Here is a 26,466-nt window from a genome sequence, read left to right on the forward strand (position 1 = left end):
GGCTCGCGGCATGAAGCCGTTCCGGAATTGACTGAGTTCATTGGAGAACTTACGCGTTTCGTTGGAGCGATTCAGCTGTTCCATGCCTGGCACTTCAACTCTTCCAGGCGGCGCTTCTTATCGCGAAAGCGATGGGTTTGCTGTATTTGTAACTGTTTGTTTGTAACCTGTCCCTTTCATTCCTAGTCGAACCAGCCGTCCCATTAAACTCGGTCCACGTACCCGATGGCTTCAAATTTCCGCGCGTGCTGGGTAGCGACCTCATGGTCCTTGAGTCGCTCCAGATTATACCGCTGCGGGCGACGATACCGGTTCTTGTTGACCTCGGACAGGCGTTGGAGCAGCTTTGCCACCACCAGGTAGTGGTCCGAGTCGATATCCAAGGTAGGTTCTGACGTCGATTACGACCGAGAAATGCCGACCATCAATGAGAACATGGTCGATTTGTCTCTCCGTGTCGTTTGGTGATCTCCAGGTGTACTTGTAGAGGAGGCTGTGCTGGAAGAAGGTACTACGTATGGCCATGTTTTGGGATGTAGCGAAATCGACGAGTCGGAGCCGGTCTGAACTTTTCAATTCAATTGGTGTTTATTAGAATTTAACAGTTCTGCTCCAGGATGTTACATTTGCAATTCAGAGATTTGGAGAACCTTTCAACTGAGATCAATTCATAAGCCTTTACAGGGAGGGTACATGTTTCTAAGTTTAGATTTTGCTAGCTGCGTGCTCTTTTAGGGAAAATAAATTTTGAGAAAAAAAAAACCCTAGACCTATGTTTGGCTTAAGACTAATATCACAGTTGTTGACGGAGGAGTGCTTCGATGAGCGGATTCGTTGACATCCCACAGGAAGTCCTGAAGGTTCTCGTTGCCTTTTCGATGCTTGCGTCGATGGTGTCGACCAGCTCGTGTAGATCGTCGGTAGGGTACCCCGGGTCCAGGTTGTGCACCATCTTAAGCAGCTTGTTCTGCTTCACCTTCACCGCAGCAGCGTAGGTCAGCATTGGACGGATGATGCACTTGACCACGAGCGACTTGTTCTTTATGCTCAACTTCGACCGCCGATTCAGCAGGGAGTAGAGCGCTTTGGTTGAACGATCCACCTTCTCGATGCTGTAGTTCACGTGCTTATCGTACTTCAGCTTCTTTTCATGCACCACACCCAGGTACCTGACCTCGTCGTCCCACGTCGCAGGCTTGCCGTTGACGCTGATCGATCTGCGGGGAAGGTGCCGAGCAGCACGCCTCCTGGTGAAGAAGATGGACTGGGTTTCCCAGCGTTCAGCTTGATGCGCCACTTCCGCTGACTGCTCGTGTGGGATGAGTTGCTCCGTCTCTATTTGACGGTTTATCCGGGTGAGGATCACCCGTTCCAGGAGTTTGCTCAGGCTGCTCAAAAGGCTGATCGGGCGGTAATTACCTGGGTTGGTTATATCCTTGTTCGTCTTTGGGATGGCGATCACGTTCGCGTGCTTCCAGCCGGTCGGAAAGTAGCCCAAGGCCAGGCAAGCGTTGAAGATTTGAGCGTTTCAAGGCGCCGATGACAATCTTGACGTCGTGTTTTAGACACTTTCTGTACTCGCGGTCAAGAAGCTCATAGAAAGCGTCTTTGCAGACCGCAAACTCCAACCTTTCTTGGATATGCTAGACAGTCAGCCATGGAATTTCTTTCAACAAATCAAAACACCACCCTTTCTTAATTTGCCATTGAACTCGATAGTTTGATTAGTAATTTTTAATATTTGTTTCTTTATCAAACGGATTACATTCATTTTCCTCCTGTTCTTCTCCTTCTCTCCCTCTCTCCTCTAAGCAGTTTCAGTTGCCGTCGGGACGACACCACTGTCTCGCGCGAGTGTTTTTTATGCATTTTTCAAAAAATCATTTTGCTTCTTCTCCCATTGTCTCCATAAACTCTTGTATGTGTGGACAGGTGTGTTTGCTGCAACGCATTTGTTTCGCATTAAACAAATTATTTCTTTCTTTTTCGTAAACGAAAAACTTTGTAAATTAGAAGTCGACACGTTTTTTGCCTATCACTTTTTGTTTTGCTTTGTAAATAAAACTTGCCTGCTTTTGTTCAGTTTCATTTCTTTCCTAGATTTTGTGTCTCTTTGTTCTAGAGAGGCGAGCGTTTTTCTTTGTTTCTTCGTTTTAGTAGTAAAAAATGTATTTTTCAGTACTTTTCATGGTTTCCATGCGCTTCCTGTCGCGCCGCACGTTCTTGCGCGCGCGCGCGCCAAGATTCGACTCATCGCACTGAACAGATTGCTTCAGTAACGACACTTTTGTTTTCATTCGCTAATTACAACAATAGTTTTTCAATAGTACAAATTTGATTACCCGATTTGCGTGTTGTGTTGACTGTGTGGGAAATTCGTTGCTTTTTTTCCCCACAATTCAGTTGCAGTGTTGTTTTCACAGTTTCGAGTTTTCTTGATTTCACCACACTTTTCTTCATTCTCCTAACGATTTAACCTGTGTGTTGTTTTCCCTACAAGTTTTTGTTTCTCCTGTCTCTCTCTCGTTTGGACTTGTTTGTGTGTTTTTTGTATAAAATAGAGTTAATACTGCAGAAATTGAATTCTCTTGCTTCGACGACCACAAGTGACGAAAGTAACCTGGAATTCACCCATAGCTTTTTGCACCGAAAGAAAGTTTGTTGGACAACTTTTTTGTTTTATTGCAATATATTTGTGTTTGTAGTTTTTTGTTAAACGACGTTTTTTTTTATTTTCTTATCCCGGCTTTAGTTGGTCGGTGTGAGCGATTTCGTTTCAATGATTCTAGCTTAAAAGGAACGGAAAAACTAAAGAAATTACCGCGCGGCGTGTGCGATTTGACGCTTTTTTCTTGTTTTGTCTAGGAACAATTTGACGAATTTTAATTTTTCATATTTTTTTCGCTTTTTTTAAACATAAATTTACTTAAAGTGTGTGCTTCCATTTTTCGCTTGTATCAATATGAATACTTTTGGCATACATTTTTGTTTTGCTTTGTGTTTGTCTCTCTCAATTAAATGTATTGGTTTTACTTCCCATTTCTAACTAGTAGATTTAAACAACAATAATCAGTCAGCCAGAGCATAAACAACTCCGTATCACACACGAATGTATTGTTCTCTAGTACTTATTAGCCTTGTAAATAACGAACGAATGAACAGAACAAAAAATAAACAATAAAGTGGGGTTTGTTTCGAGGTGAGAATACAACAAACGGAGGTTGTTGTGTATAATTAATACAACAAAAAAAAATGAGTGTTTCTCCTTATTCTTGTGTGTTCTCTTTTTGTTTTACTTCTTCTTACAACAAAAAGGTTGATGAGAGAGAAAAAGGAACGAGACGAGATTTGATACGATCACAGTTTCATTAAAGGCAATTTGGTTGGTTTTATGTTTTAATCTTATTTCTGCAACTGGCGTGTTTTTCTTTTTCGCCACGTGAAAAATACTGACGCAGCACGTGTTTGTGTGCCTTCCCCGAGGGTTCGAAAAAATCTTCGAAACGCTTCTCAGGTCAGCAGCAAATCGCGCGCACCCCTCGTGCTTTTTCACTTACAATCTAACCGGTTTTTTTTTCGCGCGCTTCTCTAAATTACGTTTCCCTCTGTTGAATTTGCTTTAATGCATTGACTGTGGTCACATTCGAACGAAGCTGCTTGCTTCGTTTTTAGTCTCATCTCTTCGTTTTCTCTGCTTCCGGTTTGTTTTGTTAAGGCGCGCGCGACGAAAAAAAAAAAAAAGAAAAAGGAACCATTTTCCGGTGGTCGCCGCAGCAGGCCACGACAATTTGGCTTGTTAGATTTCTTAGTAGCTTTGCTCTCGCTCTATCACAGAATGACGCGATAGTTGCGCGGTTTTTCGTAAAAAATACAAAAATAAAAAAAATCAACGGAGTTATGCTCTTTTGTTTCTCTTTTTTTTCTCTTTCTTGGGACTAGATTGGTGTGAAGGAAATCCTCGTTTCGCTCGCTTGATTTTCTTGTTTAACTACTACTTTCCGAACAGAAAAAAAACTGACGACGGACTGTTGATTACTGTTTGTTTCATAATCACGTTCAAACATCGTTTGTTTTTGGGAGTTTTTTTTTTTTTGCAATATCAAGTTTGTTTTCTTCTCAAATTGATGCTTAAATTAAAATTCGTCTTGCTACTATATCAGTTAAGATCATCGCATTTTCGCTCGGTTTGATTGCGTGATTTTTTTGTTTGCTGTTGTCGCCACATTTAAAGGTAGAACAGGTACTGAAGTGAGTCTGTTTTATTCTTTTATTGTTTCTATGAGTTTCGATGCTGGATATGCTTCATCGTTTTTTTTTTTGTGTTTTTAAAGGAATGTGACCCCCTCTAAAATCTACACTGCAAAGCATTCGCGCGTTTAGAGAGAAAAAAAAAATTATCGGGGACGACGACGACAACTTCTGGGTTCTGGAACTTAACACAAAAGCACTTTGTTTTCGCGATAAAACTTTGCGTTAGATCTTTCTAGAGAGTAAACTTAAACGCGACGGCGATCGCGGCGACGACGAATAATAAATTGTATTATATCACAAATGTTTAGAAAATAAAACAAAAAAGTTTTCAAGTCTCTTGCCTTCATTGTGTGTTTGTATGTGTGGTTTAGTTTCATCGCTTTTCTTGCGTGTGAGTGTGTGTGTTTGCTCCTAATGTTTAGTAGCTTAATCATTCACACACTGCGTTTGTTTTTCATACTTGCATCTTCACTCTCGTTGTTTCTCGTTAGATTTGATTCAATTTCAGCATACCAAGCGCTCGCCACCTCTGTGAGTGTGTATTTGCTTCTTTACACTTCTTCTTCTTCTTAATTTTCTTCATAAATGTTACAATTGCGCGTTTGCTTCCCTTCTTCCATGTTAACAACTCGTTTTGGAGTTGCTTTTGCAACGCTGCTTCTTTTTGTTAGTGAGCTTGAAGTTTCTGGTTTCTCAATTTTCTTTGAGGAGGACGCTTTGAACAAAGTTTACACCGGTTTTGCTTATTTCGTTTTTGGCAGGGGGCCACTCGAGTACCATTTTTGAGTTTTTAGTTTGAGAACATCAAATTGCATTGTAAGGAGCGAAAAAGCCCCCATAAATGGGAATATTTTGAACCTTCAAGTACGTAGAATGCATAAAATTGGCCACCTAAAAAGCGCTTCCCAATCACGGATGTGATTATCAAGTACCCAGAATGCATAAAATTGGTCACCAAAAAAGCGCTTCCCAAACACGGACGTGAATTTCAAGTACCAAGAATGCATTAAATTGGCCACCGAAAAGGCGCTTCCCAATCACGGACGTGAACTTCAAGTACCAAGAATGCATAAAATTGGCCACCGAAAATGCGCTTCTCAATCACGGATGTGAACTTCAAGTACCCAGAATGCATGAAATTGATCACCGAAAAGGCGTTTCCCAAACACGGACGTGAACTTTAAGTGCCTGGAATATTTTGATCTGTCATTGATATCAAAATAGACAGTTGAAAATGGCCAACTTGTTGGTTTTGAGCAGCCACCCTATCGAATTTCAGCAAAGTCTACCGGTTTCGCTCCTCTCTTTTGCTAGATTCCACCGTTACAAACTCGTTTCAAGTTTGTTTTTCTCATGTGTTTCCTTCTTTTTTTATTTTTAATGCAAAAAAAATCTACTACATTCGAGTTGTTTGTTGTTGTTGTTGGTTTCGCTCGCGTTCTCGCGAAGTGTTTTTTTTTTCACAGTAACAAAATAATTGTTCAACCAAAACCGAAGAAAAAAAAAGTAAACAAAATAATGTGTTCTTGTGAGAGTTTTTTTGTGAATCTTACAATGATTACTTCCACGATCGACAACACATGTGTTTCACCCTTGCTCCTCCTCCTGCTTCTTCTGGTTCGGCGCACAGGCCGACACAAAACGGGTTTGCTGATGTGTGAGGTGGGGGGGACCGTCGCGCTAATCGCGTTCGCTATCACAGACACGTTAAAAAGAAACTACCTCAAAGAACAATAGTTTTGGAAGCTGTTTGATCGAGAAATTCTAAAGTTGACGTTTTTTTTTTTTTTGTTTAAACTAGGATATAAATCGAACTGCCAGAGCTCGTGGCTCGGACAAGAAAAAAAATGGGGGGGGTTTGTGTTTCATTCTCTCCATCCAATCGAACACAAAAGCAAAAGAGTGGTTGTTTCGTCCTGTCCGGCTGTCGGACTCTTAGTACCCTGCACCACCCGTTGTTGCGTCGACGCTGCACACGAGGAACCGGGAAACGGAGAAGAAAATAACAAAAAATTGTAGAAACGAAGTTTGTCTTGGTTGAGTGTGAGTTTGTGTGTGTTTTTTTTTTGTTGGTGAAAAAAGGGGAAACAAACGCGAAAAATTCCCTAATGAATATGTTTGGAAAATGCATAGCGTTTCTGCTTAGGATTTGTTTCATGAATTTTCTCTCGTTCAATAAATATTTATGTGTATGTGTGTGTTTTGTGTGTGTGTAGCACTAACCCTAGAATATATATATATGTAATTTTATGCAATATTCTCATATACTTGTGAGTGTGTGTGTGGTTGCGTGTAATTTTGTAACTCTTTCAATTACGCTTAAATTCTAACAAACATGCTTACTTTTGTGTGTTGTGTGTTGCTTGATTTAGTGTTACGTTAGCCAAAGAGACCAATAAACGCTTTCAACGTTACGTTACGTTATTCGAACTTCACAATTTCTAACTTGTATCGCGCGGGTGGGTTGGGAAAGTACTTCGGTAATGGAATTACACACACACATCTAATATATAACTAGAGTAAGGTGAAAAAGGAAGGTAAAAATAAAATGAAAAGCCACACACACACACTTGATGCTTAACCGCTAGTTGGAAGATTCCTTCAAGCTTTTTGGAAGGTCGCTTCGTAAAGTGTAGTAAAAAAAAAGAAAAATAGACGAATCGCGTAACCACGCACATAGCCCTCTGTGTGAGTGTGTGTGTTTGTGTGAGAATGTGGGGTTTAAACTTACTGCTGAACCGGTGGCACGACCTGCGGGGTTTGGGTTTGCGGGGGTGGCGGAGGGGCGGCTGCGGCCGGGTACGAGTAGTACGCTGCCGCGGCAGGAATTTGGTACGACGAGGCGAACGTGCCCATCGCGCCCTGCACTCCGGCCAGCGGATCGAACCCGGTGGCGAATCCGGCCGCCGGAATGGTCTGGCCTCCGCCAACGGCCGCAGCAGCAGCGGCAGCCGCCGCCGCAAGCTGAGCCGGGTAGGCCGCGGCCGTACCTGCGGCAGCGTAGCTATTGTTGTACTGCTGCTGCTTGGGTTGATAGGGCGGGCGTCCACCGGCCGACTTTGGGTCGGCACCGTACTGGTTGTTCGGCTGGTACCGACCTCCGGGGCCACCCGGCTGCGTTTGCTGCAGGCCACCTTGGCCCTGGTGCGGCTTACCTTGGTAGAAGCGCGTGCCCTGGTGACCGTTGAAGGCCTGCGGAGCGCCGCCCACCATCTGGTTGGAGAAGTCCTCGTACTGGTTCTGGTACATGTTCTTCGGCTGGTAACGCATCTGCTGGTGCGGTTCGTACAGCTGCTGTTGCTGTCCACCGGATTGCGGATTCTGGGCCTGGTACGGCTGCTGCTGTTGGTAGCCTCCGGCGCCGTTCTTGTTCCAGCTGTCAGCACCGCGGTAGCCACCTCCGGCGCCTCCAAACTTGTTCGGTCCGTTCGGCCCACTGCCGAACCGGTTTCCTCCCATGCCTCCGGGCGGTCCTCCGAAGCGGTTCTCGAACGGCTTCTTCTGGAAGCCACCACCACTTCGCGGTCCTCCGAATCCACCCTGGTCCATGCGACCGTATCCACCCGAGGTCAACGCACCACGCACGTTGTACCGGCTGCGGCCTCCCTTTCCTCCGGGCATCGACTTGGCCATGCTGATCAGCTCCGGCGTAGGTTGCTGTCCGGCCTCTTCCAGCACCGACAACAGCTCACGCGCCTGACGCCCATTTCCGGGCGTGAAGAATGTGTACGCCGTTCCGAACGACGAGCAACGCCCCGTGCGGCCAATACGATGGATGTAATCCTCCGACGAGTTCGGGTAGTCAAAGTTGATCACGTACTTGACATCCTCCACGTCCAAACCACGCGCCGCAACGTCGGTCGCCACCAGGATGGTGCTCTTGCCGTGCCGGAAGTCCTGCAGCACGTAGTCACGCTCCGACTGCGACTTGTCACCGTGGATCGACGTCGCGCCGTACCCGTCCCGCACGATGTTCTTCAGCAGATCCTCGACCTTCTTCTTCGTCTCGACAAAGATGATAATCTTGTTGTTGACGTCGCTCGCGATCTCCTTCAGCAGCGACAGCAGCTTGCCCTCCTTCTCGTTCTCCTCGCAAATGTCCACGATCTGGTGGATGTTGTGGTTCGCCGACAGGTTCAGCGAGCCCACGTTGATCTGGATGTAGTCGTGCAAAAAGTCCTCCGCCAACGCCTGCACCTCCTTCGGCCACGTCGCACTCCACATCAGCACCTGCCGATCCGGCCGGATCTGCTCGATGATCTTGCGGATCTGCGGCTCGAAGCCCATGTCCAGCATCCGGTCGGCCTCGTCGAGCACCAGGTACGTGCAGCGGCGCAGGTTCGTGATGCCACGCTCCAGGAAGTCGATCAACCGCCCGGGCGTCGCAATCACCACCTCAACACCACGCTCCAAGTCGCGAACCTAGGAGAAACAACAGAGTCAACGTCGGCAATTTTAGTGAATTCGGGAGAAACTCACCTGCGGTCCCTTCAGCGCGCCGCCAAAGATGCACGTGTAGCGGATGTTGGGCTTCGAGTGCGTGCCAAAGTCACGCACCACCGTCTGGATCTGCTGGGCGAGCTCGCGGGTTGGGGCCAGCACCAGCACGATCGGGCCATCGCCGCGCTGCAGTGGCTTCTGGTGCGCGATGTGTACGATTGCGGGGAGCATGTACGCCAGGGTTTTACCCGAGCCGGTTTGGGCGATGCCGACCATGTCGCGGCCGGACAGCGCAATGGGCCAGCCCTGGGCCTGGATGGCCGTTGGCGAGGGGAAGCCCTGCTTGTTGATCTCGTTGATGACGAACTCGGGGAAGTTGCCCTCGTCGAAGGTCTGCGTGGGGTGGGGCACGGTGTTGCCCATGACGGTGACCTGCATGTTCTCCCGGAACAGCTGAACCTCGTCGACGGACCGGGCCATCACGCTCGGGTGGGGCACGTAAAAGTCCTTCTCGAACGGTTCCAGGTTCTCCCACATGGGCTTCGTCAGCGTCTGGCCGGGGAACTTGGCCTTCAGCGACTGCACCTTGGCGCGGTCCTCCTTCGTCAGGTTGTTGTAGTCCGGCTTGGGGCCGTAACTGTTGCGCATGCCGCCACCGTACGAGTTCGGCATCGGGTTGTACTTCTTCGGACCGCCGAACGAATCCATCGGCTTATCAAAGCGCGGATTGCCGTTGCCCGGGAACGAAGGTCCTCCGTACAGCTTCGGTCCGCCAAAGTCCTTCTTCGGGATCATTCCACCGCCCATGCCAACGCCGCCCGGTCCGCCAAAGTTGTTGCTGCGGAACTTGTTGAATCCGCCACCGCCCGGCGCCCCTCCGGCGTTCGCTCCGTTCGGCCCGTTGCCGTACATCGGCTTGGGTCCTCCGAATCCGTTCGGGTTGAAGGGCGGAATCGACGGGGGGCCACCGCCGGGCTTGTTCATGTAGTGCGGCTTGCCTCCGGGACCACCGGCACCGCCCGCGCCGCCAGTGTAAAAGTCTGGCTTGTCACTGCGGGGCCGGTATCCGCCGGGGTGGGGCTGGCCGTTGCCTTGGAATTGCATCACGATTCTGCGAAGGGAGAGGTTGAGATTAGTTCGGAAGAGAAATTCAAAGCGAGATCGATGGGGTTAAAGGCACCAACGAAGCAGTTAGAAAGGTGAGGCAAAATGCACACGCAACGAGAGCTGTTTCATGTTTGGTTAGTAGATTTTTTGAGTTCCAATCTGTTTCTTGTCTTACCCCGATGCTGCGGCGGTGCATACTGCCTCGTTGTCATACATTTTCTCGTTCTTTTTTTTAGTGTGGTGCGTTTGACCCCGAGTAAATCTGCGAAAAGAAGAGGGGAGAAATTAACAAAAGGGTTAAAATAGGCTGAAAACGGATTTCATAAATTTTCCTTGAAATTATGAAGATCCAATTATAACAAAACAATTTTTCATGTTAGAAAATGCTGTTAATAGAGCGTAAAAATGTAAAATTTTCATTCGAAAAGGCTTTGTTAGACTTGACATTCATTATGTTTACTAAACATTAAAAAAATCAACAAGAAAGATTAATCAATCAAGTATTCCTTGAAATTTCTACCAAAAATTACAACATCGCAGACTGCTTCGTTAATCCGACATTCCGAGAACCACACCAAAATGTCGTCGTCGCTGCGGCAAAAAAATCGATCGACCCGGCACCACCCCAGACAAGACAAAAAAAAGAAAACCCAACCCTCAAACTTCCAACTAAAATATTCTCACCTTCTCTAGCTTTCTCCTCCTGAGCTGGAAAATCGACCCTTGAGTGTGTGTGCTTCTTGTTAAGGTGTTGCCGCTCTCTCGCAAAATCGCTGCGTTCCAAGTTGAAGTTTAGTTGCTTGTGCTAACTCTATTTCTGCACTTTATTAGTTCCTCTTTACAGCTGCGCAAGCTGTATCTCTCCCTCTCTTTCGGGTTCCAACTTCCAACGTTGAAAAGTGCAGCGAAAATCCGATTCGAGTGTGTTCGTCGCCTAGCGCTCCGCTTTGGGGCCCCAACACACGGAAGGAAAAAAAAGATGGCCGACGGTGTAGGTGAAAATTTTACCTTTCAACTTCTCGCTAGCTCGACCGATTCCCCAGTCTTTCACGGATTTCACTTTTGCGGAGCGGTCACACGTTTCAAATTTAACGAAAATTTCAAAAAACTTTCACGGTTTTCTCACGGCTAAGGGCTTTTTTCCACTTCGAACAGGGGACGGGTTGTCGCGTTTAGAAGTATGTGTGTGTGTGTGTGCAGAGCAAAATCAAATACGGGAGCACACGACGAACAGCGCGCGGCACACACCTTGTCTGGTCGAGGAGAGAAAGCCGAGAGAAAAGCAACTTTGGACTCGAGGCAGAAGATGGCTGTTTGCGAGCTGTGGATGGTTAGGGCGGGGTGACACTGTCACAGATCTGTCAGCTGTTCGGCGCAGCTGTCAGTTTATACCAGTGTGAGAGGGGCTGAAGTGTGCGATGGCAGATTAGTTTTCTTTGCAGACTTTTTTTTATTGAAATTTGGAAAAGGTAAAAAACACTCATTTTAGCATAAAATAGTACAAATTGCAAAAAGGTATTTATTTCAGCGCGAGGAAAGAATTTTTCAAACAGATCTCACTTTTCATACGAATTTTTCAGTTCATTAGGTTTTTTACGTGGCAATCAGACGGGACCATTTGAGGTGATGTAAATTTTTATGGTTGGAGTACCTGAACTCAAAAAATCGTATGAAAAGTGGGATATTAACACAGAAAATCATGATTTTTGGTCAGGGAGCAATTCTCTACGAAATCGGTCCTTTTTGAATTTTAGTTTTTGTATTTTTCAATCCGGGTGAAACTTTTATGGTGCTTTTGGTATGTATGCCCAACGAAGCCATTTTGCATCAAAAGTTTATCCATATAATTTACCAAACAAATTTGGCAGCAGTCCATACAAAAATGATGTATGACAATGATGTATCTTTTGAAGGATTTTTTTGAATGCCAACTTTTCAGAAATTTCAAGGTTGTGCAAACAATCTTTGACCGAGTTATGAATTTTAGATGAATACCTAGATGAATACTGATTTAAAAAAAAAAGTTCAAGATGGTATGTCAGAGACATAACCGAAAGACATAGGACCAAACAATTTGAATGAGTTTTTGGATTGCTAGTGAAATCTGGAATAAGATTATTTTATTTTATTTCATAGATTTGTCGGCAAAATTGTCATAAATGTTCTTCTAAGGTGAACCTTCTTTGAGGGCACCGGCAACTCCAGGTTAGGGCCACTACCGAATCGTGCTCTTTATTCTCTCGTATGCCGATGCCCAGTTCTGGGTGAACAACTCGTATGGTTCTGTAAATGTCCCCCCAGGCACCGGGGGAACCTTCTTTAAGGGCACCGGTCACTCCAGGTTGTGGCCACTACTGTCGAAATGGCCATTATTATGTTCAGTATCAAAAACCATGAATTTTGATACCCATATTGCTACAACTCGTATGGTTCTATAAATGTTTCCCCCAGCCTCCGGGGGAACCTGCTTCGAGGGCACCGGCCACTCCAGGTTTTTTCCACCACTGTGGAATTTTCCACTTTTCATGAGAACCGCCGCATCATAGCGACTTCCACCGGTCCGCTTCGCTCAAATTTCCTCCTTCTGCTGCTGCTAATTCTTCCTTCTGGTTGCTGGTCCTCTTCTTCTATTGGCTGCTGCTGCTGCTGCTCCGCGCCGGCCCGACGTGCACAGTTGGAGTGCTCGTTCCAAAGTGACTTGCTTTTGCGAAATTTGCTGCTTAAATAGCGGCACAGCCGGAGAACGGCACAAAAGGGGCGCGGCCTCGAATGCATACGCTCGCTCTGATTGGTCATCTGTCCGATTTGTACTGAAAAATTACTCATTTTGATTGCATGTTTTAAGTGCTTTAACTATGTTTAGTCAAACTATCTATGTAGTTAAACGATAGCTGAAGTCTTTCTCTTTCGATTGGTGGTCCAACCGTCTGGATTGATTCACAGGGAAAAAAGATATAAGTGTTCAAAATGTCCCCTTTTTTAACGCTTAAAAGTGACGCTTTGGATCGAATTTTTGAACTGCCCCCCCAATATAGTAAGTAGAGACATAGTCCTATGTCAAAATCGAAATATTGGTCGCACAAAAGCTGAGAAAATTCTTTTTTGTCTCAGCAACTAAAGGTCCGATTAACAATGTTAAAATATGAAACATTCGTGAAATATTCCGATCTTTTCGAAAACAATTTTTTCCGAGATTTTTTCCAAAAAAAATAAATAAAGGCTTACATTTTAAAAGGGCCCAACCTCGGGCCCAACATTCAATATAACGGCATTTTGATTCAACATTTTTGAAAATATGGTTTTCGTAAAACTCTTTGAAAACCTTGACATGATGGCTATATCTCAGCAACTATGGGTCGTATCATCAAAGTTCAAACACGCAGAAAAATAAGGCATATTTGAATCAACAAAACGTTTTGTTGATTTGAAAATCAAGATTTTTGTTGAATCAACGCTAATCGTCAAAGCAACTTTTTAAAAACAACAAAAGATTTTTGTGGAATTAAGAAAATCAAGGTTTGTTTCAACGCAAAATCGGCGTTGATTATATTCAACAAAAATTTTGTTGAATCAAACCTCGTACAGGCTGATTATACAAAATATTTTCTGCGTGAAGAAGAAAAAAAGACAATTTTCTTGGCTTTAAAAAAATATGTTTTTCAATAATGGGCAAACATGTGCAATAATTTAAAAAAAATAAAAACAGCGACTATTTTCCGAAAAGGAAATTGAGTTTTTGTAAAAAGAATAATAATTAAAAAATCGAAAAAAAAATCCAATTACCTTTTTTCTGGATATTCCCTACAACTTTGCCGAAGACACCAAATTAATCAGAAAAATCATTGAAAAGTTGCAGTTTTCGAATATTCATGTAAAAAAACGAAACTATTGGCACTACGCCCCCCGGGGCATGGCCTTCCTCTAACGTGGGATTTCTGCTCCAGCGCCTCTGACGAGACAGGAGAAACCGGGACCGACGTTTTACTTCACCATCCGATAGAAGCTCAGTGGATAAGGCGGGAATTGAACCCGCGTCTCATAGCATCATCGGGATCGGCAACCGAAGCCGCTACCCCTGCGCCACGAGACCCATTTTTGTATGGACAGCTGCCAAAGTTGGATGGAGACTTGTATGGGTGAAAAAATGACACGCAGAAAAATGAGGCATATTTGAATCAACAAAACATTTTGTTGATTTGAAAATCAATATTTTTGTTGAATCAACGCTAAACGTCAAAGCAACTTTTTAAAAACAACAAAAGATTTTTGTGGAATTAAGAAAATCAAGGTTTGTTTCAACGCAAAATCGGCGTTGATTATATTCAACAAAATTTTTGTTGAATCAAACCTCGTACAGGCTGATTCTACAAAATATTTTTCTGCGTGGACACAAAATAGCTTCTTTGGTCATAGGAAAGGGCTCTACAAAGTGTGAGCCAAATAAAAAAAAATACAAAAAAAATAAAAATGCACAAAATCTAACCGATTTCGTAGAGAATTGGGTACTAAAGCCCTATATCAATTTTTATCTACAACGGTAAAAAACACGATCAAAAACCATTTCTGATCACTTTTTTTTTTCATTTGAATGTAAAAAAAATAATATAACAAGACAACATTTTTTCGATGGATCAACTATGGTCCCCTTGGAACGAGCTGTCAAGTAGGACCTTTTCTGTCAAGAAGGACCGCGAGGTTAATTTTTCAAAATTGATTTAAAAATCAAATTTAAACTCTTTGTGGTCGTATAAAGGGTCATTGTACTCAGAAAAATAAGCTTTATCACTGTAAACAATAATATCAGCAATCTAAGCTTCATTTTAGGACCCAATTGCTCAGCAGATTTTCCAGCTTTCATCTGGGATCACTGATTCGCGATTATAAATCTGGTATAAAATAAATGACAGCGATTTGTTGTGATCTCCTCCGTTCAAACTTAAACACGTGCGCCCAATTTTGAATCCAATTTCACAAGAAAAGCACGTTTATTTCAGTGTTTTTGTGCATTTGTGTCTTTTCGCAACGTTTAAAAATGGTCCAAAAAGCGGCCAAATTCCGGGGCAAGTACCGCAAGGTAGCCACCACCCCGAAGGGACCGAAAACGCTGCCGGAGGCCTCGTGGAAGAACGTTAAGCTCAGTGGACCGGTGATCTCGGACGATGGTGCGGATCTGGCCGGCTTTATCGGGTTGGAGGTGCTGGAGTGCTACGACCGGTCGCTGGTGCAGAAGGAGAAGAAGAAGGTGGGATGGTTGGTTGGGTTTGTATGAAATAAGTTTTTAATAGATTTATTTTTGTAGAAGTTGAAGAAGGACCCAATCTTGGAGGATGCTGAAGAATCCATGGAAGAACCAAAAGTCAAACGGAACATCTCCGAGGTTTCCGAGGACAGCGATGAGGAAGAGGAGGAGCGTCCAAAGAAGCAGAAGAAGGTCGCTAAAAAGGCCAAACCACAGCCACCATCGGATGACTCCGAATCGGATGATTTCTCGGACGACGATTCCGGAATTGATGCTAAACCCGTTCCAAAGACGAAGAAGGGAAAGGCCAAAGTTGAGGTTCGCGTTGAAGATTCCGAAGAGTCGGAGGAGGAGTGCACCGCGGGAAGGTTTGTCCGGCTGATGAAACCGGAAGTGGAGGAGGATGACGGCCAGAAAAAGAAGAAGAGAAAGCGAAAGAGTAAAAGCAAGCAGAGCAACGGTCAAGCGGAAACCAGTCAGCAGGGTGGAACCTACTCCAGTGCAGATTACTTTGTATGTTTTTATTAATTATTTGTAATGAAAATTATTAGTTAGTTTAAACTTTTCAGAAATGGACGGAATTGGGCGTCTCGGAACCGATCGTGCGAGCCCTCGCCGACAAGGGTTTCCGGCAGCCTACGGAAATCCAGACGCTATCCCTCCCGGCGGCCATTCTCGGCAAGCGGGATCTGCTCGGCGCGGCCGAAACTGGAAGTGGCAAAACGTTGGCGTTCGGGATTCCACTGCTGGAGGGAATTATGAAGTTGAAGGCGAACGGAGGATTGAAGACCGTTAAGAAATCGGATGCTGAGGAAAGCCGCGAAGGTCACGAGTTGACGCCGGAGCCGGAAGAGCTGGAGTTTTACCCGGCACCGGACGGGGGCGATTCGGTTCTTGCGGCGCAGGACCTTGAGCGTGAGAAAAAGAAGGATTTGAACAAGCCACTTTACGCGTTGATTTTGACTCCTACTCGTGAGTTGGCAGTGCAGATCAATGACCACTTGAAGGCCGTTACCAAGTACACGGACATCCAGATTGCGACGGTGTTTGGCGGGTTGGCGGTGGTCAAGCAGGAGCGCATGTTGAAACGCTGTCCGGAGATTGTGATTGCTACGCCCGGGCGGTTGTGGGAACTGATGCAGGCCGGGAATCACCACCTGGCCAAGATGGATCAAATTCGGTTCCTGGTTATCGACGAAACCGATCGGATGTTGGAAAAGGGTCACTTTGACGAGCTGAAGCAGCTGCTGGAGATGCTGAACCAGAACGAGGAGGCCACCAAGTTGCGCAGGAATTACATCTTCTCCGCGACGCTCACGTTGGACCACGATCTGCCGGAGCATTTGAAGGCCAAGTCCAAGAAGAACAAGAAGCTCAAAATCACGAAGGAAACGACCGGCCAGCGGCTCAACAACCTGGTCCAAACCATCGGAATGACCGACCCCAAGGTCGTGGACATCACCCAGCAGCACGGAACCGCCCAAACCCTGACCGAGTCGCGCATTCTCTGCAAAGCCGAACACAAGGACTACTATCTGTACTACTTCCTGCTCCGTCACCCGGGCCGCACCCTCGTCTTCTGCAACTCGATCGACTGCGTCAAACGGCTCGTGTCCCTGTTCACCTACCTCAACTGCGACCCGCTCAGCCTCTTCGGTAGCATGCAACAGCGCCAACGACTGAAGAACCTCGAACGCTTCACGCAAAACCCAGCCGCCCTCCTCATCGCGACCGACGTCGCCGCCCGCGGTCTCGACATCCCAAACGTAGACCACGTCATCCACTACCAAGTCCCCAAAACCACGGAAAATTACGTGCACCGTTCCGGCCGAACGGCCCGCGCCACCCGCGAAGGCATCGCCATCCTGCTGACCGGTGCCGACGAGGTCAAAGACTACGTCAAGCTCAACCAAGCTCTGGGCCGCAAAGAGGACCTCCCAATGTACCCGACCTCCGACCGGATGATGAAGCAGGTCCGCGAGCGGGTCAATCTGGCGCGTGAAATCGAAAAGACGGAACTGCGCCAGCGCCGCAGCAACGAAAGTCGCAGCTGGGAGGACAAGGTGGCGAAGGAGTTCGAGGCGAGTGATTCCGAGCTGGACAGCGAGCAGGAGGAGATGAAGCAGCTGGAGAAGAGCCGGGAGAAGCGGGCGATGAAGGGGAGACGGATGGAGCTGAGCCGGCTGTTGGCGGCGCCGATCGTGATGGACCGGGTGGAGATGAAGTGAGTAGTGAAAAATTATGAATCAAAGAGAGTCTTTGAAATCGTTCACGTTGTTTACGGATGGTCCCTAATCAAATTTTCAACCATTTTTCCCCAACAGATTCCCCACGTCCGCGATCGCGGTCAGCCTCCCCGCTGAGAAGGAAGGTTCCGCCATCAAGCTGGTCCGCCAGGTGGTCGAGGAGAACATCCAGCTCAAGAAGCAGCGCAACAAGAAGAAGAAAAAGTTTGAGTGAGCTTGCGCAAATGGTAAAAAAATGATTTATTTTGCTTATAAACTAAAAAGGTTGTGATTTGAAGTAGCACAAAAGAAACGGTCCCTTTTTCCTAGTGCTTGGACACGTAGATTCGCGTTCCGTTGACGACCAGCGAGCGCGTGTGCTTGGCCAGAATCGATGTCACGCCCAGCGTTGGCGTCGTGAAGCACCTGCAAGGGCAACGGGAATTGGTTAAAAGGTAAGCACGTTGAATTTCCTCAACTTACTCAATGTACGGTTCGATCTGCTCCAGATTCCACCGTTCCTTGGTCTTGAACAGGGTGACGAGTCGCACGAGCAGGTTGTTTGGTAGATCTGCCTCGTTGAGTCCGCGCACGCACGGCACGTTTCCTTCCCGGTCGATGATTCCGATTCCGCGCAGGTATTTCTCATTGGCGGTGAACCCCTCCGGCAGGGTCTCCTGCCACGTGGTCAGGAAGTCATCGATGTGGAATTTGAGGCCTTGCTGGAGGATCTTTTCGGCGAAAAGCGCACAAACAAGGTCCTCCCGGTAGCGGAACCGTCCCGACTCGGTGGGTTCCGTGTACACATCAAAGATTTTGTCCACCACATCGTACGGGACGATACCTTCGAGGGCTTCCACGGTGGTGGCCTTGTCAATCGCGTCCAACCGCCAGGAATTCTCCCCGATGAGGGCCAACATCAACGTCACAGCCCGGTACTCGTACTCGTTGTCCAGCATCCGAATCCGGTCCTCGATCTCAATCGCGCGATACTTTCGCAACCCTTCCTCGAACTCCTCCTTGCTGCACTGGACCGTGTCCAGAAGCTGCCTGAACCGGAACAGCAACGATCGCTCAACCAGATGTTCGTTCTCCGGTCCGGAATACTTGGTCAACCGGAGCAAATCGATGATCTTCCTGTACTTAGGCTTAACCTGGCGACACTCGAAGTAATCGTGGAATATCCGCACCACGTCCTTCCGCTCGATCGTATCGATACTGTCCACGGCGTCCTCGCCCATTTCCTCCGTGCTGCTGTCCAACGACGTGTTCACCCCACCCTTGGGACTCTTGATCGGCGACCTGCTCGTAGCCTGTGCCTGCTGCAACCTCGGGACCAGCAGCAAACTGTTGCTGATCTCCGCCTCCTTCACCTCGTACGTCCTCGACTCGGTACAAATGACGACCTTTTCGTTGAGCGCTCCCTTGAACGAGACCGACTTGCCCGCGCGGATCTGCTCCAGGATGTGGTCGTCCGCTTCGAGTAGTTTGAGGTTGCCCATGTTGGCGTGCGTGTCCCCGTCCGGGTAGTAGATCGCTTGGGCCGTATTCGTTAGGTTGTTGAAGTCCAGCTTGGCGTGCCGGACGATCGTGTGGACGTCCTCGACGGAGCGTTGGTAGCTGCGGTAAGGGGATTAGTTAGTTTGAACAAAATATTTAGGAAAAAAATAACTTACTCTTGACTGAATATCATTGTGACGATTAATCAACTTTCACAAAAAGAAAACTAAAAACTTTTTTACAAAAATCAAACTGATGTTTCAGAACACTAAACTAAACCGCTCTTGAATCACGATTTGTTTACAAATTTTCGCGCTCGCTAATACAGGTTCAGCTTCGTCCACACTGGTATAAAAATTTACTGCCGATTGAAAGTCTGCAGAAATGCCGCTGAAGTCATGTATTCTGAGAACTCTGTAAAATCCGCTCTAAATAGGGTAGAAAGTACCCTTTTGAAGGATAGTTCTGATTTTGAGTGTACTTTTCGCAAAACTTAAAGGGCCATCCATAAACGACCAAGATTCGGAAATTTTGAAAAAAAAGTGTCCGCGTGGTTTGTCCCCAGGGTTACCAGGTCAAAATAAAAAAAATGGCAGAGTATCGATCAAAAATCTGAAAAAAATTGGCAGACCAGAATCTAACCCTTTCCGATGGTGAAGGGAAGGGAGGATATCTGGAGTTTTTTTTAGAAAAGGTCCAATAAACCAAATTTACAGTTTTTTGCTTTTTGTGTGTTTTTTAATACCCTTGACTCAAGGCGGTTTTAAAAACACCCAAAAAGCAAAAACTGGAAATTTGGTTTATTGGACATTAAAAAAAAACTCCAGATATGAATTAATTCAATAATTTGTAGAATTCAGGTGGTTTAATTGATTTTATGACCTCAATAATGTTTAATCAACATACACACAAAGAAAAAATACTTTAAATTCAAAAAGATCGTTCGTTGGGTTAAAAGTTCGCGTTGGTGAATATTCGTAGAAAGTTCAAACTTTTTAATTTAAAAGTTAAAAAGTTGTTGATACTACCATGCATTTCTGGAACAAAATCGTTGTATATGTAAAAGTTTTTTACTTTTAATATAAGAAAAAACTAGCTGTACCGATTCTTACGGTACGCCACCGGTCACGTTCGAAGGCCCCCCCCCCTTCGTCCTCCTTCGAGAATGATACAGATATTGCGAACTCGCCGTCAAAGTTCATCCGGCCGAAGCTGCGCCGTTGCGAGACGAGCGTTTGCGGGCGGGAGTTGCTTAAAGAGTTTTAAAGTAAATGAAATAGGCTAGACACTAAACACATTCTCAATACTCACCTGTAACTTCTTCGGTGTTCCAGGTAGATGTTTTTGATCAGGTTCGTCGGATCTCGCTCCAACCTCTGGAAGTAATCTGAGTACGACAGCTCCAGGACCTGCGGCTTTCGTACAGACGGTCCTTCCAGAACTAGTGCAAACTGTTCTTCCGGATGTTTAGGTAATACTCGTCCCGCAACGAGAAATGGACTGCGGACCCTCGGGACATCCCACACTGTCCCGTCATCACTTCTGGCACTATATTTAACATTCAAAAAGCTTATAACCCCTTTCCAATCTGGTTTCCGGGAACATCACAGTACATCTTCAACCGTTATTAAAGTTTGTCAGGACATAAATAAAGCTTTAGACAGTAACATGGCAACAATACTTGTCCTTATAGATTTCACGAAAGCTTTTGATCTGATTCAAGGGGTTGGAAACTATAATTATTATGTTAACCAGTATATCAAAACATATGTTAGTATACTTATTATTTTCTTTACATATCGCCAGTATACTAACCAATATACTGATAGTATCTTAATATACTAACAGATTATTTCCTTTCGGTTAGTATACTAACAAGTATACTGGAATATCGTTAGTATACTCAATATTCTTAAATAATATTAGAGTTTCCAGCCCCTTGATCTGATTGACCATAACATTTTTGTAGCTAAACTGGAAAAGCAATATAATTTCTCAACAGAAGCTTGTAATTTGTTTAAGAGTTATTTAGGAGGAAGACATCAATTGGTTGAAATCAATGGAAGTCGATCACAATTTAGACAAAACGAACGAGGTGTTCCACAAGGATCCGTTGGAGGTCCTTTAGCCTTCACAATGTCAATTAATGATCTCCCAAGACATGTTCGTTATTGCAGTATACAATCTTTTGCCGATGACACCCAAGTTTATTTATCTTGTCCTATTTCAGAACTTCCCCACTATATCTCTTTGCTAAACGCTGATCTTTTATCCATTTTAAATTTTTGTCGCAATAATGGTCTAGTACTTAACGCATCTAAAACAAAAGCTATAATTTTTACTCGTCCTAATTCTGATCTACCTGTATTACCGCCCATTACAATAGACAACGATATAATTGAAATAGTTGATACAGTAAACAATCTTGGAATAGTTATGAACAAACACCTAATCTGGAACGATCATGTATCATAGAAACATAGAAAAAAAAAACATATAACATAGAAACACTTTATCAATTGATACTAAAACAAAACTAGTAAAAACTCTTCTTTTACCTCACTTTATTTACGGTAATGTGATTTTCTCTCATTTGTCAGCAGAAACTGAACGTCATTTAAAAGTTTGTTTCAATAGTTGTATTAGATTCATTTACAATTTACGCAGATATGACCATGTTTCTCAATATCAGTCGTCAATTCTTGGCATACCATTACAACAATATTTTCATTTGCAGCTTCTTGTTTTTTTGTTTAAACTTATTAAATTCAAAGAGCCAACTTATCTATATGAAGAACTTTCCTTTAGTAGATCACAACGTACACATAACATTCTAACTCCAACTCATCATACTAATTATCTGGGGAATTCATTCGTAGTCCGTGGCGCACGCCTGTGGAACGCTTTGCCTCATCGTCTGAAAAATCTCGCTTCTATTAGTGATTTCAAGCATCAGTGTAGGGAATATTTAATGAACACTTGATAGAAACAGTTTCTTGACCAGTTTATTTTATCACTTAAATTCTTCTTGTTGAAGTCATTTTCATTTGTTTTTAGGTTAAGTTATTTCTCTTTATTTATACAATGATCATTTGATGTACTCTAACCTAATTTGAAGTTAGTTTTAAGTTTTTTTGTTTGTAGTTTTATCATATTCGAACTTAATGATGTCTCTGTATACGATAAAAGGCTTGCCCTTATGTATATTTTTGAAATAAAGATACAAATACAAATACATAATGCTGCTGATGGTCGTAAACCGCCAGCACCGAGTGCAACATCCGCGCTGACCACCTCCGATTATGCCGCTACTCGTCGTTTCCCTCTTCCGTCGGATCCTTCTCCTCACCGTGAAAATTAACTTTTTCGTACTTGTTCAAAAAGCGGATGTAAATCTGCTTCAACCTCAATCTCGTCTACCCACCCCGGGCCACCGAATACAACCGGTGCAAATCCACATCCCGACCTCCGATCTTCGGCAACCACATAAACGGCGTCCTACAAAAACAAACAAAATAATCTCAAACGCCACCAAACACCCAAGCTTTATTCTTACCCATTTCGGTCGTGAAACAGCTGCAGGTCCTGCAGGAAGCTGCAGCCATGGCCTTATCCTTTTGAAAACCAACTTTCCTCTAATCTCCCAACCTTGTTCCGCACCCGCACCCGAGCCCGCACCATCCTCTTTCGAAGGTTTCCGCGTCCAAGTCCTGGCAGCGGCCGCGTTGTGTTTTGATAGTCGTTGTGGACCTCCACTCACTGGAATCACCAAAACGTTTGTTTACATTTTGGAGACGGTTACACGAGAACGACAAAATGAAAGAAATTTTACAGTCGAATTAAAAGTGAAAACTTTTAAATCAGTGAGCAATGAGATTTTCAAAAACTGTATCAGTAAAAGTTTTCATTTTCAAAACAAGAAAAAAACTTTTAATGTAGCAAATTTTAACAACTTTTTAATTCTAAGGTAAGTTACTTTTGTCATTACCGTAATATTTTTTTTGTGTGTACCCACTAAGAAAAACTTATATATTTTTTTATTTTTTATTTTTAAATTAAGCTTGTTTATTTTAATTGAAAAGTTGTTCAAAATCGACATGGAGTAAAAAATCTTACAAAATCTGTAAAAATCTGGCTCTGAGAAGGGTGAATCCGGGTGAATCTTAATTCTGGCTGACACTGTATTTATCCGGAACCGCACCCGACAGCGAAAGGAAACTACAGCGCCGTAAGCGCCGGTACTGCCGGACTTTGTTTTCTGACATTTTTCATTCTGGTCGCAATAAAATGCAAAACCCGAGCTGTGTAGGAAGTGAAGTGAATTCGCTGTGACATGATCATTCTTCCGAGATGCCGGCTTTGCAGAGCGATTGTTTGAAAAACGGTGGCTAATGTTAAATTGAACGATCTTAATTTTTAGGCAAATTTTACCTACGATAATTTTTTTTCAAAAAAAAAAGAAAACGTTCGCTTCCTTTTTATTCATGTCAACCTCCAGCTCGCCGTTTTCCCTTTTTGTTCCTATTTTCGTTCAGAGAATTGGGTACTAAAGCCCTATGTCAATTTGTATGTACAACGGTAAAAAACACGATTAAAAACCATTTCTGATCACTTTTTTTCATTTTAATGCAATTTTTTTTTTGACAAGACAACATTTTTTCGATGGATCAACTATGGTCCCCTTGGAACGAGCTGTCAAGTAGGAGCTTTTCTGTCAAGAAGGACCGCAACGTTATTTTTTCAAAATTGATTTAAAAATCCATTTTAAACTCTTTGTGGTCGTCCAAATGGTCATTGTACTCAGAAAAATAAGCGTTATCGGTGTAAACAATAATATCAGCAATCTAAGCTTCATTTTAGGACCCAATTTGCTTCACTTCCTCCACAGCTCGGGTTGTACTGAACGATTTATACATTTAAACACATTGACTAACTACTATTAACTAAATAAGACTTAGTTTAAGTACATGTATGTAAGACATAACATTGATTGATTTATGGTCATATTGGAAATATATCTCATGAATACATATTTTCAACTAAATCTTATCAAAAATTAGCAAAAATTTACAAAAAAAAAAGTTAATTATTTTATTTGATTTTAGCCTCTTTTGTATTTAATGAATTGTCTCAGTCCGAAAAAACATTTGCAATTTAAAAACTTTTTTATTTTTTTCCTTCAAACACAATACTGCTCTAACCAAATAAGAACAGTAACAAAAATTGAAGGCGGCACTCACTGACAGTTCGCAAGTGGCTGACACTGACAACTAGGTGTATTCTAGAAGCTTCTCCGCCCGACCGCGCACTGGAATCACAATCCAGAGGTCGCCGGTTCGAATCCCGCTGTGGATGCCCTAAAAATTCTAAGTGTCAATATGGGTCTTCGGCGCCGCCGCTTCGTTCAATCCTAGTCGATTCTGGTTAGCGTTTCTTGAAACGAGTAATGCTTGATCCACGCCCTGCCGTCGGGATGCCATGTCAGGTCGTTTGGTCATTCCTGGTGTAGGAGTCGCTTCTCTGGAATAGGTACTGACAGAAGAATTACAAAACCGCTGGTCGGCAGTTGAATTCGCAATCCAAAGGTCATCAGTTCGAATTCCGGAGCGGAATATAGAACTAGGTATAAGAAGAGGTTGTAGGTGCTGTTTCGAATAGAAATCTTGCAATAGAGACCGTCAAAAACAGTGGGTTGTAGAGCGAATGGATCTGTTTTTCCCCACACGACACAACGCACCAAGCTTTCACCTCAGACAAACTTTCACTAATCACCAGAGCTTACAAAACGTGATGATAGAGCTTGAAATTCCAACTAACCAATACCTAAATTTAGTCGATGAGACCTTCCGTTTTGTCCTTTGAAACCCCATTTTAGGTTATTGCTCAACGAAGGTTCTATTAAGGACCTACTGCAAATCGCTCGATCGTGACCAGCCGCCGATCGGCGATAGCCATCAATATTTTACGACATGTTCCCATTAGAATAAACAGCACCCGATTGCAATGGTTCAAAACACAAAATTTATTGCTCAAAACGGCCGAAACATCCAAAGAATAAATTACAAACAAGCAAAAGTTAAACAAGTCGGCACGTGATCCGAATCCGCCTCACTTGTAGATTCTGACCAGCTGTCCTTGCTCGTTGTACGCGTAGACGGGCCCGGTGATGGGTTCAACGGGTGCGTAACGGAGTTGCGCCGTGAAGCCCATGTTGCGCAGATCCTCGTCGTCCTGGGAGGTCGCATAGGTCACACGCTGCAGGGTGTTGTCCGCTCCGAGGATGTAGTACTGGCCGGAGAAAGCATTGGCAACGGCCACTACGGTGCGACCGGCGTCATCGGTTTGCTCGTCCTGGTCATCCTGATCCTGATCGTCGTCGTCGTCGTCGGATTCGGGTTGAACGGTGGTGGTTGGCTGGACTTCTTCTGGTTGTTCTTCGGAGTCCTGGTCGGGGGTTCCGTAGGTCTGGGCAGGGAGTTGCTGGGGCTGCTGAGGCTGCACGGGTTGCTGGACCTGACGACCGAACTGTGGGAAGCCGGGCAGGGCGCGGAGTTGACCACTCAGTGGGAACAGAGGCTGTTGGGTGGGGGCAGCGGGTTGGTTTACGCGACGAGCCGGAACTTGCGGGTTGGCACGCTGGAAGTCCTTGACCTGGCTGTCGGGGAGACCCTGCACGCGAATTGGGTCTAGCTGTTCTGGCTGTGGTTGGGATACGAGAAGTTATATTTACAGCTTCAACAGTTTAACGAGATCTTGGTCTTACCAGATCAGTAGTCGTTGGTGGCAGATACTCGTTGGCCAGCTCGGTGGTCGTCTCGACAAGTTGCGCAATCTGGGCGGTGTGGGCAACGCGCTGCTTGGATACCTCGACCTGAACACGTGGCTGCTGGACCAGCGGAGCTCCGTATTCGTTTGGAAGCCTGAACTGGGCTCCCTGGGGACGCCATCCGGATGGAGCATATCCAGCAAAAGGGGCTTCCGCGGCGGCAGCCGCTACCAACATACAGAACACAAATGCTCTCATTCTGAAGATCTTCACTGCACTGTTCTCAACGGTTCTCAAACGACAACTGATAACCAAACTTCAGCAAGCCCCACGTTTTTATACGGCGACCTGCAGCGGACAATCGTAGAAGTCTACAAGTGTTGGTGTGCGTAACGCTTCAAGGAGTCCACCTACGCGCGCTTAGTATGCAGGATCATCCACAAATCGACAAGTAAGTCCCAACGTCGCCGCGCGATCATGACCATATCCAATCACAAATTCAGTTAACCGCGCGTACTTCACTAATGGTCATATCGGCACTTAATGGCCAATAGGTGACCATCATCGGCCGGACGACCAGCCAGTGATAACGCGCGAGAGGTTCTTGCGCGTGACGCACGTGATCCTCTGCGGACAATTGAACCGTTTTGAGGGTCATCCTTCGTTGATCGCGTATCCCGAATGCAACTGCATACAAATTGCAGCGCCGGGACTGATGATGAGAAGAAGAGGCGTATGTGACAATATTGGGGACTTTCACGTGCCGGCGCAGCAGTTTGATTTGTGATTGGAACCTGGCTTGGAAGAAGATAAGCAACGTGTGTGAGGAGGAACTGCCTCGTTAGCTATGCAGGACACGCGCAGGCCTCCGAGTGGTCGGCCGGCGGGGAGTTCACAGCACGGACTTGGCTGTAGCGGACTCGTGTGAGTCACGGATC

At 45.1% G+C, this 26,466-nt stretch overlaps 4 protein-coding genes across 6 annotated transcripts; 1 reads left to right on the plus strand and 3 right to left on the minus strand.

Moving 5' to 3' along the window:
• Positions 1 to 1,695: 1,695 nt before the first annotated feature.
• LOC6045075 (DEAD-box ATP-dependent RNA helicase 20) lies at positions 1,696 to 11,089 on the minus strand. 3 transcript variants are annotated; one of them, XM_038257626.1, is made up of 5 exons: positions 10,483 to 11,089; positions 9,974 to 10,060; positions 8,731 to 9,802; positions 6,983 to 8,673; positions 1,696 to 6,220 (listed from the first exon to the last, which is right to left on the minus strand). In XM_038257626.1, the coding sequence occupies exons 2-5, from the start codon at positions 10,012 to 10,014 to the stop codon at positions 6,187 to 6,189; spliced, it is 2,838 nt and encodes a 945-aa protein (XP_038113554.1). In that variant the 5' UTR covers positions 10,015 to 10,060; positions 10,483 to 11,089; the 3' UTR covers positions 1,696 to 6,186. The 3 variants fall into 3 exon arrangements, with proteins under 3 accessions (XP_038113554.1, XP_038113552.1, XP_038113555.1); XM_038257624.1 differs by having other exon boundaries at positions 1,696 to 6,235; XM_038257627.1 differs by lacking the exon at positions 9,974 to 10,060 and having other exon boundaries at positions 1,696 to 6,235.
• A 3,624-nt stretch (positions 11,090 to 14,713) lies between these two features.
• On the plus strand, positions 14,714 to 17,546 carry LOC6045073 (ATP-dependent RNA helicase DDX24). Its single transcript, XM_001862450.2, has 4 exons — positions 14,714 to 15,040; positions 15,098 to 15,550; positions 15,607 to 17,261; positions 17,362 to 17,546. Exons 1-4 carry the CDS (start codon positions 14,831 to 14,833, stop codon positions 17,495 to 17,497), a joined length of 2,454 nt encoding a protein of 817 aa, XP_001862485.2. The 5' UTR covers positions 14,714 to 14,830; the 3' UTR covers positions 17,498 to 17,546.
• On the minus strand, positions 17,495 to 19,080 carry LOC6045072 (sister chromatid cohesion protein DCC1). Its single transcript, XM_001862449.2, has 3 exons — positions 18,939 to 19,080; positions 17,746 to 18,882; positions 17,495 to 17,688 (listed from the first exon to the last, which is right to left on the minus strand). The coding sequence occupies exons 1-3, from the start codon at positions 18,953 to 18,955 to the stop codon at positions 17,589 to 17,591; spliced, it is 1,254 nt and encodes a 417-aa protein (XP_001862484.1). The 5' UTR covers positions 18,956 to 19,080; the 3' UTR covers positions 17,495 to 17,588.
• A 5,680-nt stretch (positions 19,081 to 24,760) lies between these two features.
• LOC6045070 (RNA polymerase II degradation factor 1) lies at positions 24,761 to 25,829 on the minus strand. The gene is made up of 2 exons (XM_001862447.2): positions 25,526 to 25,829; positions 24,761 to 25,461 (listed from the first exon to the last, which is right to left on the minus strand). Exons 1-2 carry the CDS (start codon positions 25,784 to 25,786, stop codon positions 24,871 to 24,873), a joined length of 852 nt encoding a protein of 283 aa, XP_001862482.2. The 5' UTR covers positions 25,787 to 25,829; the 3' UTR covers positions 24,761 to 24,870.
• Positions 25,830 to 26,466: the final 637 nt, after the last annotated feature.

The sequence above is a fragment of the Culex quinquefasciatus genome, chromosome 2 (genome assembly GCF_015732765.1).
Source record: "Culex quinquefasciatus strain JHB chromosome 2, VPISU_Cqui_1.0_pri_paternal, whole genome shotgun sequence".
Taxonomy (NCBI): Eukaryota; Metazoa; Arthropoda; class Insecta; order Diptera; family Culicidae; genus Culex; species Culex quinquefasciatus.

Bases quoted from the DNA above. Each gene is read 5' to 3' on its own strand.
- LOC6045075 (XM_038257624.1), bottom strand. From the start codon at position 10,014: ATGTATGACAACGAGGCAGTATGCACCGCCGCAGCATCGGG. The intron at 9,803-9,973 runs GTAAGACAAGAA...CTCCCTTCGCAG, and splicing joins TGCACCGCCGCAGCATCGGG to AATCGTGATGCAATTCCAAG. The intron at 6,236-6,982 runs GTAAGTTTAAAC...CTCCGTTTCCCG, and splicing joins GTCGTGCCACCGGTTCAGCA to GTTCCTCGTGTGCAGCGTCG.
- LOC6045073 (XM_001862450.2), top strand. From the start codon at position 14,831: ATGGTCCAAAAAGCGGCCAAATTCCGGGGCAAGTACCGCAAGGTAGCC. The intron at 15,551-15,606 runs GTATGTTTTTAT...TAAACTTTTCAG, and splicing joins ACTCCAGTGCAGATTACTTT to AAATGGACGGAATTGGGCGT. The intron at 17,262-17,361 runs GTGAGTAGTGAA...TTTCCCCAACAG, and splicing joins ATGGACCGGGTGGAGATGAA to ATTCCCCACGTCCGCGATCG.
- LOC6045072 (XM_001862449.2), bottom strand. The intron at 17,689-17,745 runs GTAAGTTGAGGA...TTGCCCTTGCAG, and splicing joins CAGATCGAACCGTACATTGA to GTGCTTCACGACGCCAACGC.
- LOC6045070 (XM_001862447.2), bottom strand. From the start codon at position 25,786: ATGAGAGCATTTGTGTTCTGTATGTTGGTAGCGGCTGCCGCCGCGGAA. The intron at 25,462-25,525 runs GTAAGACCAAGA...TCCCAACCACAG, and splicing joins CACCAACGACTACTGATCTG to CCAGAACAGCTAGACCCAAT.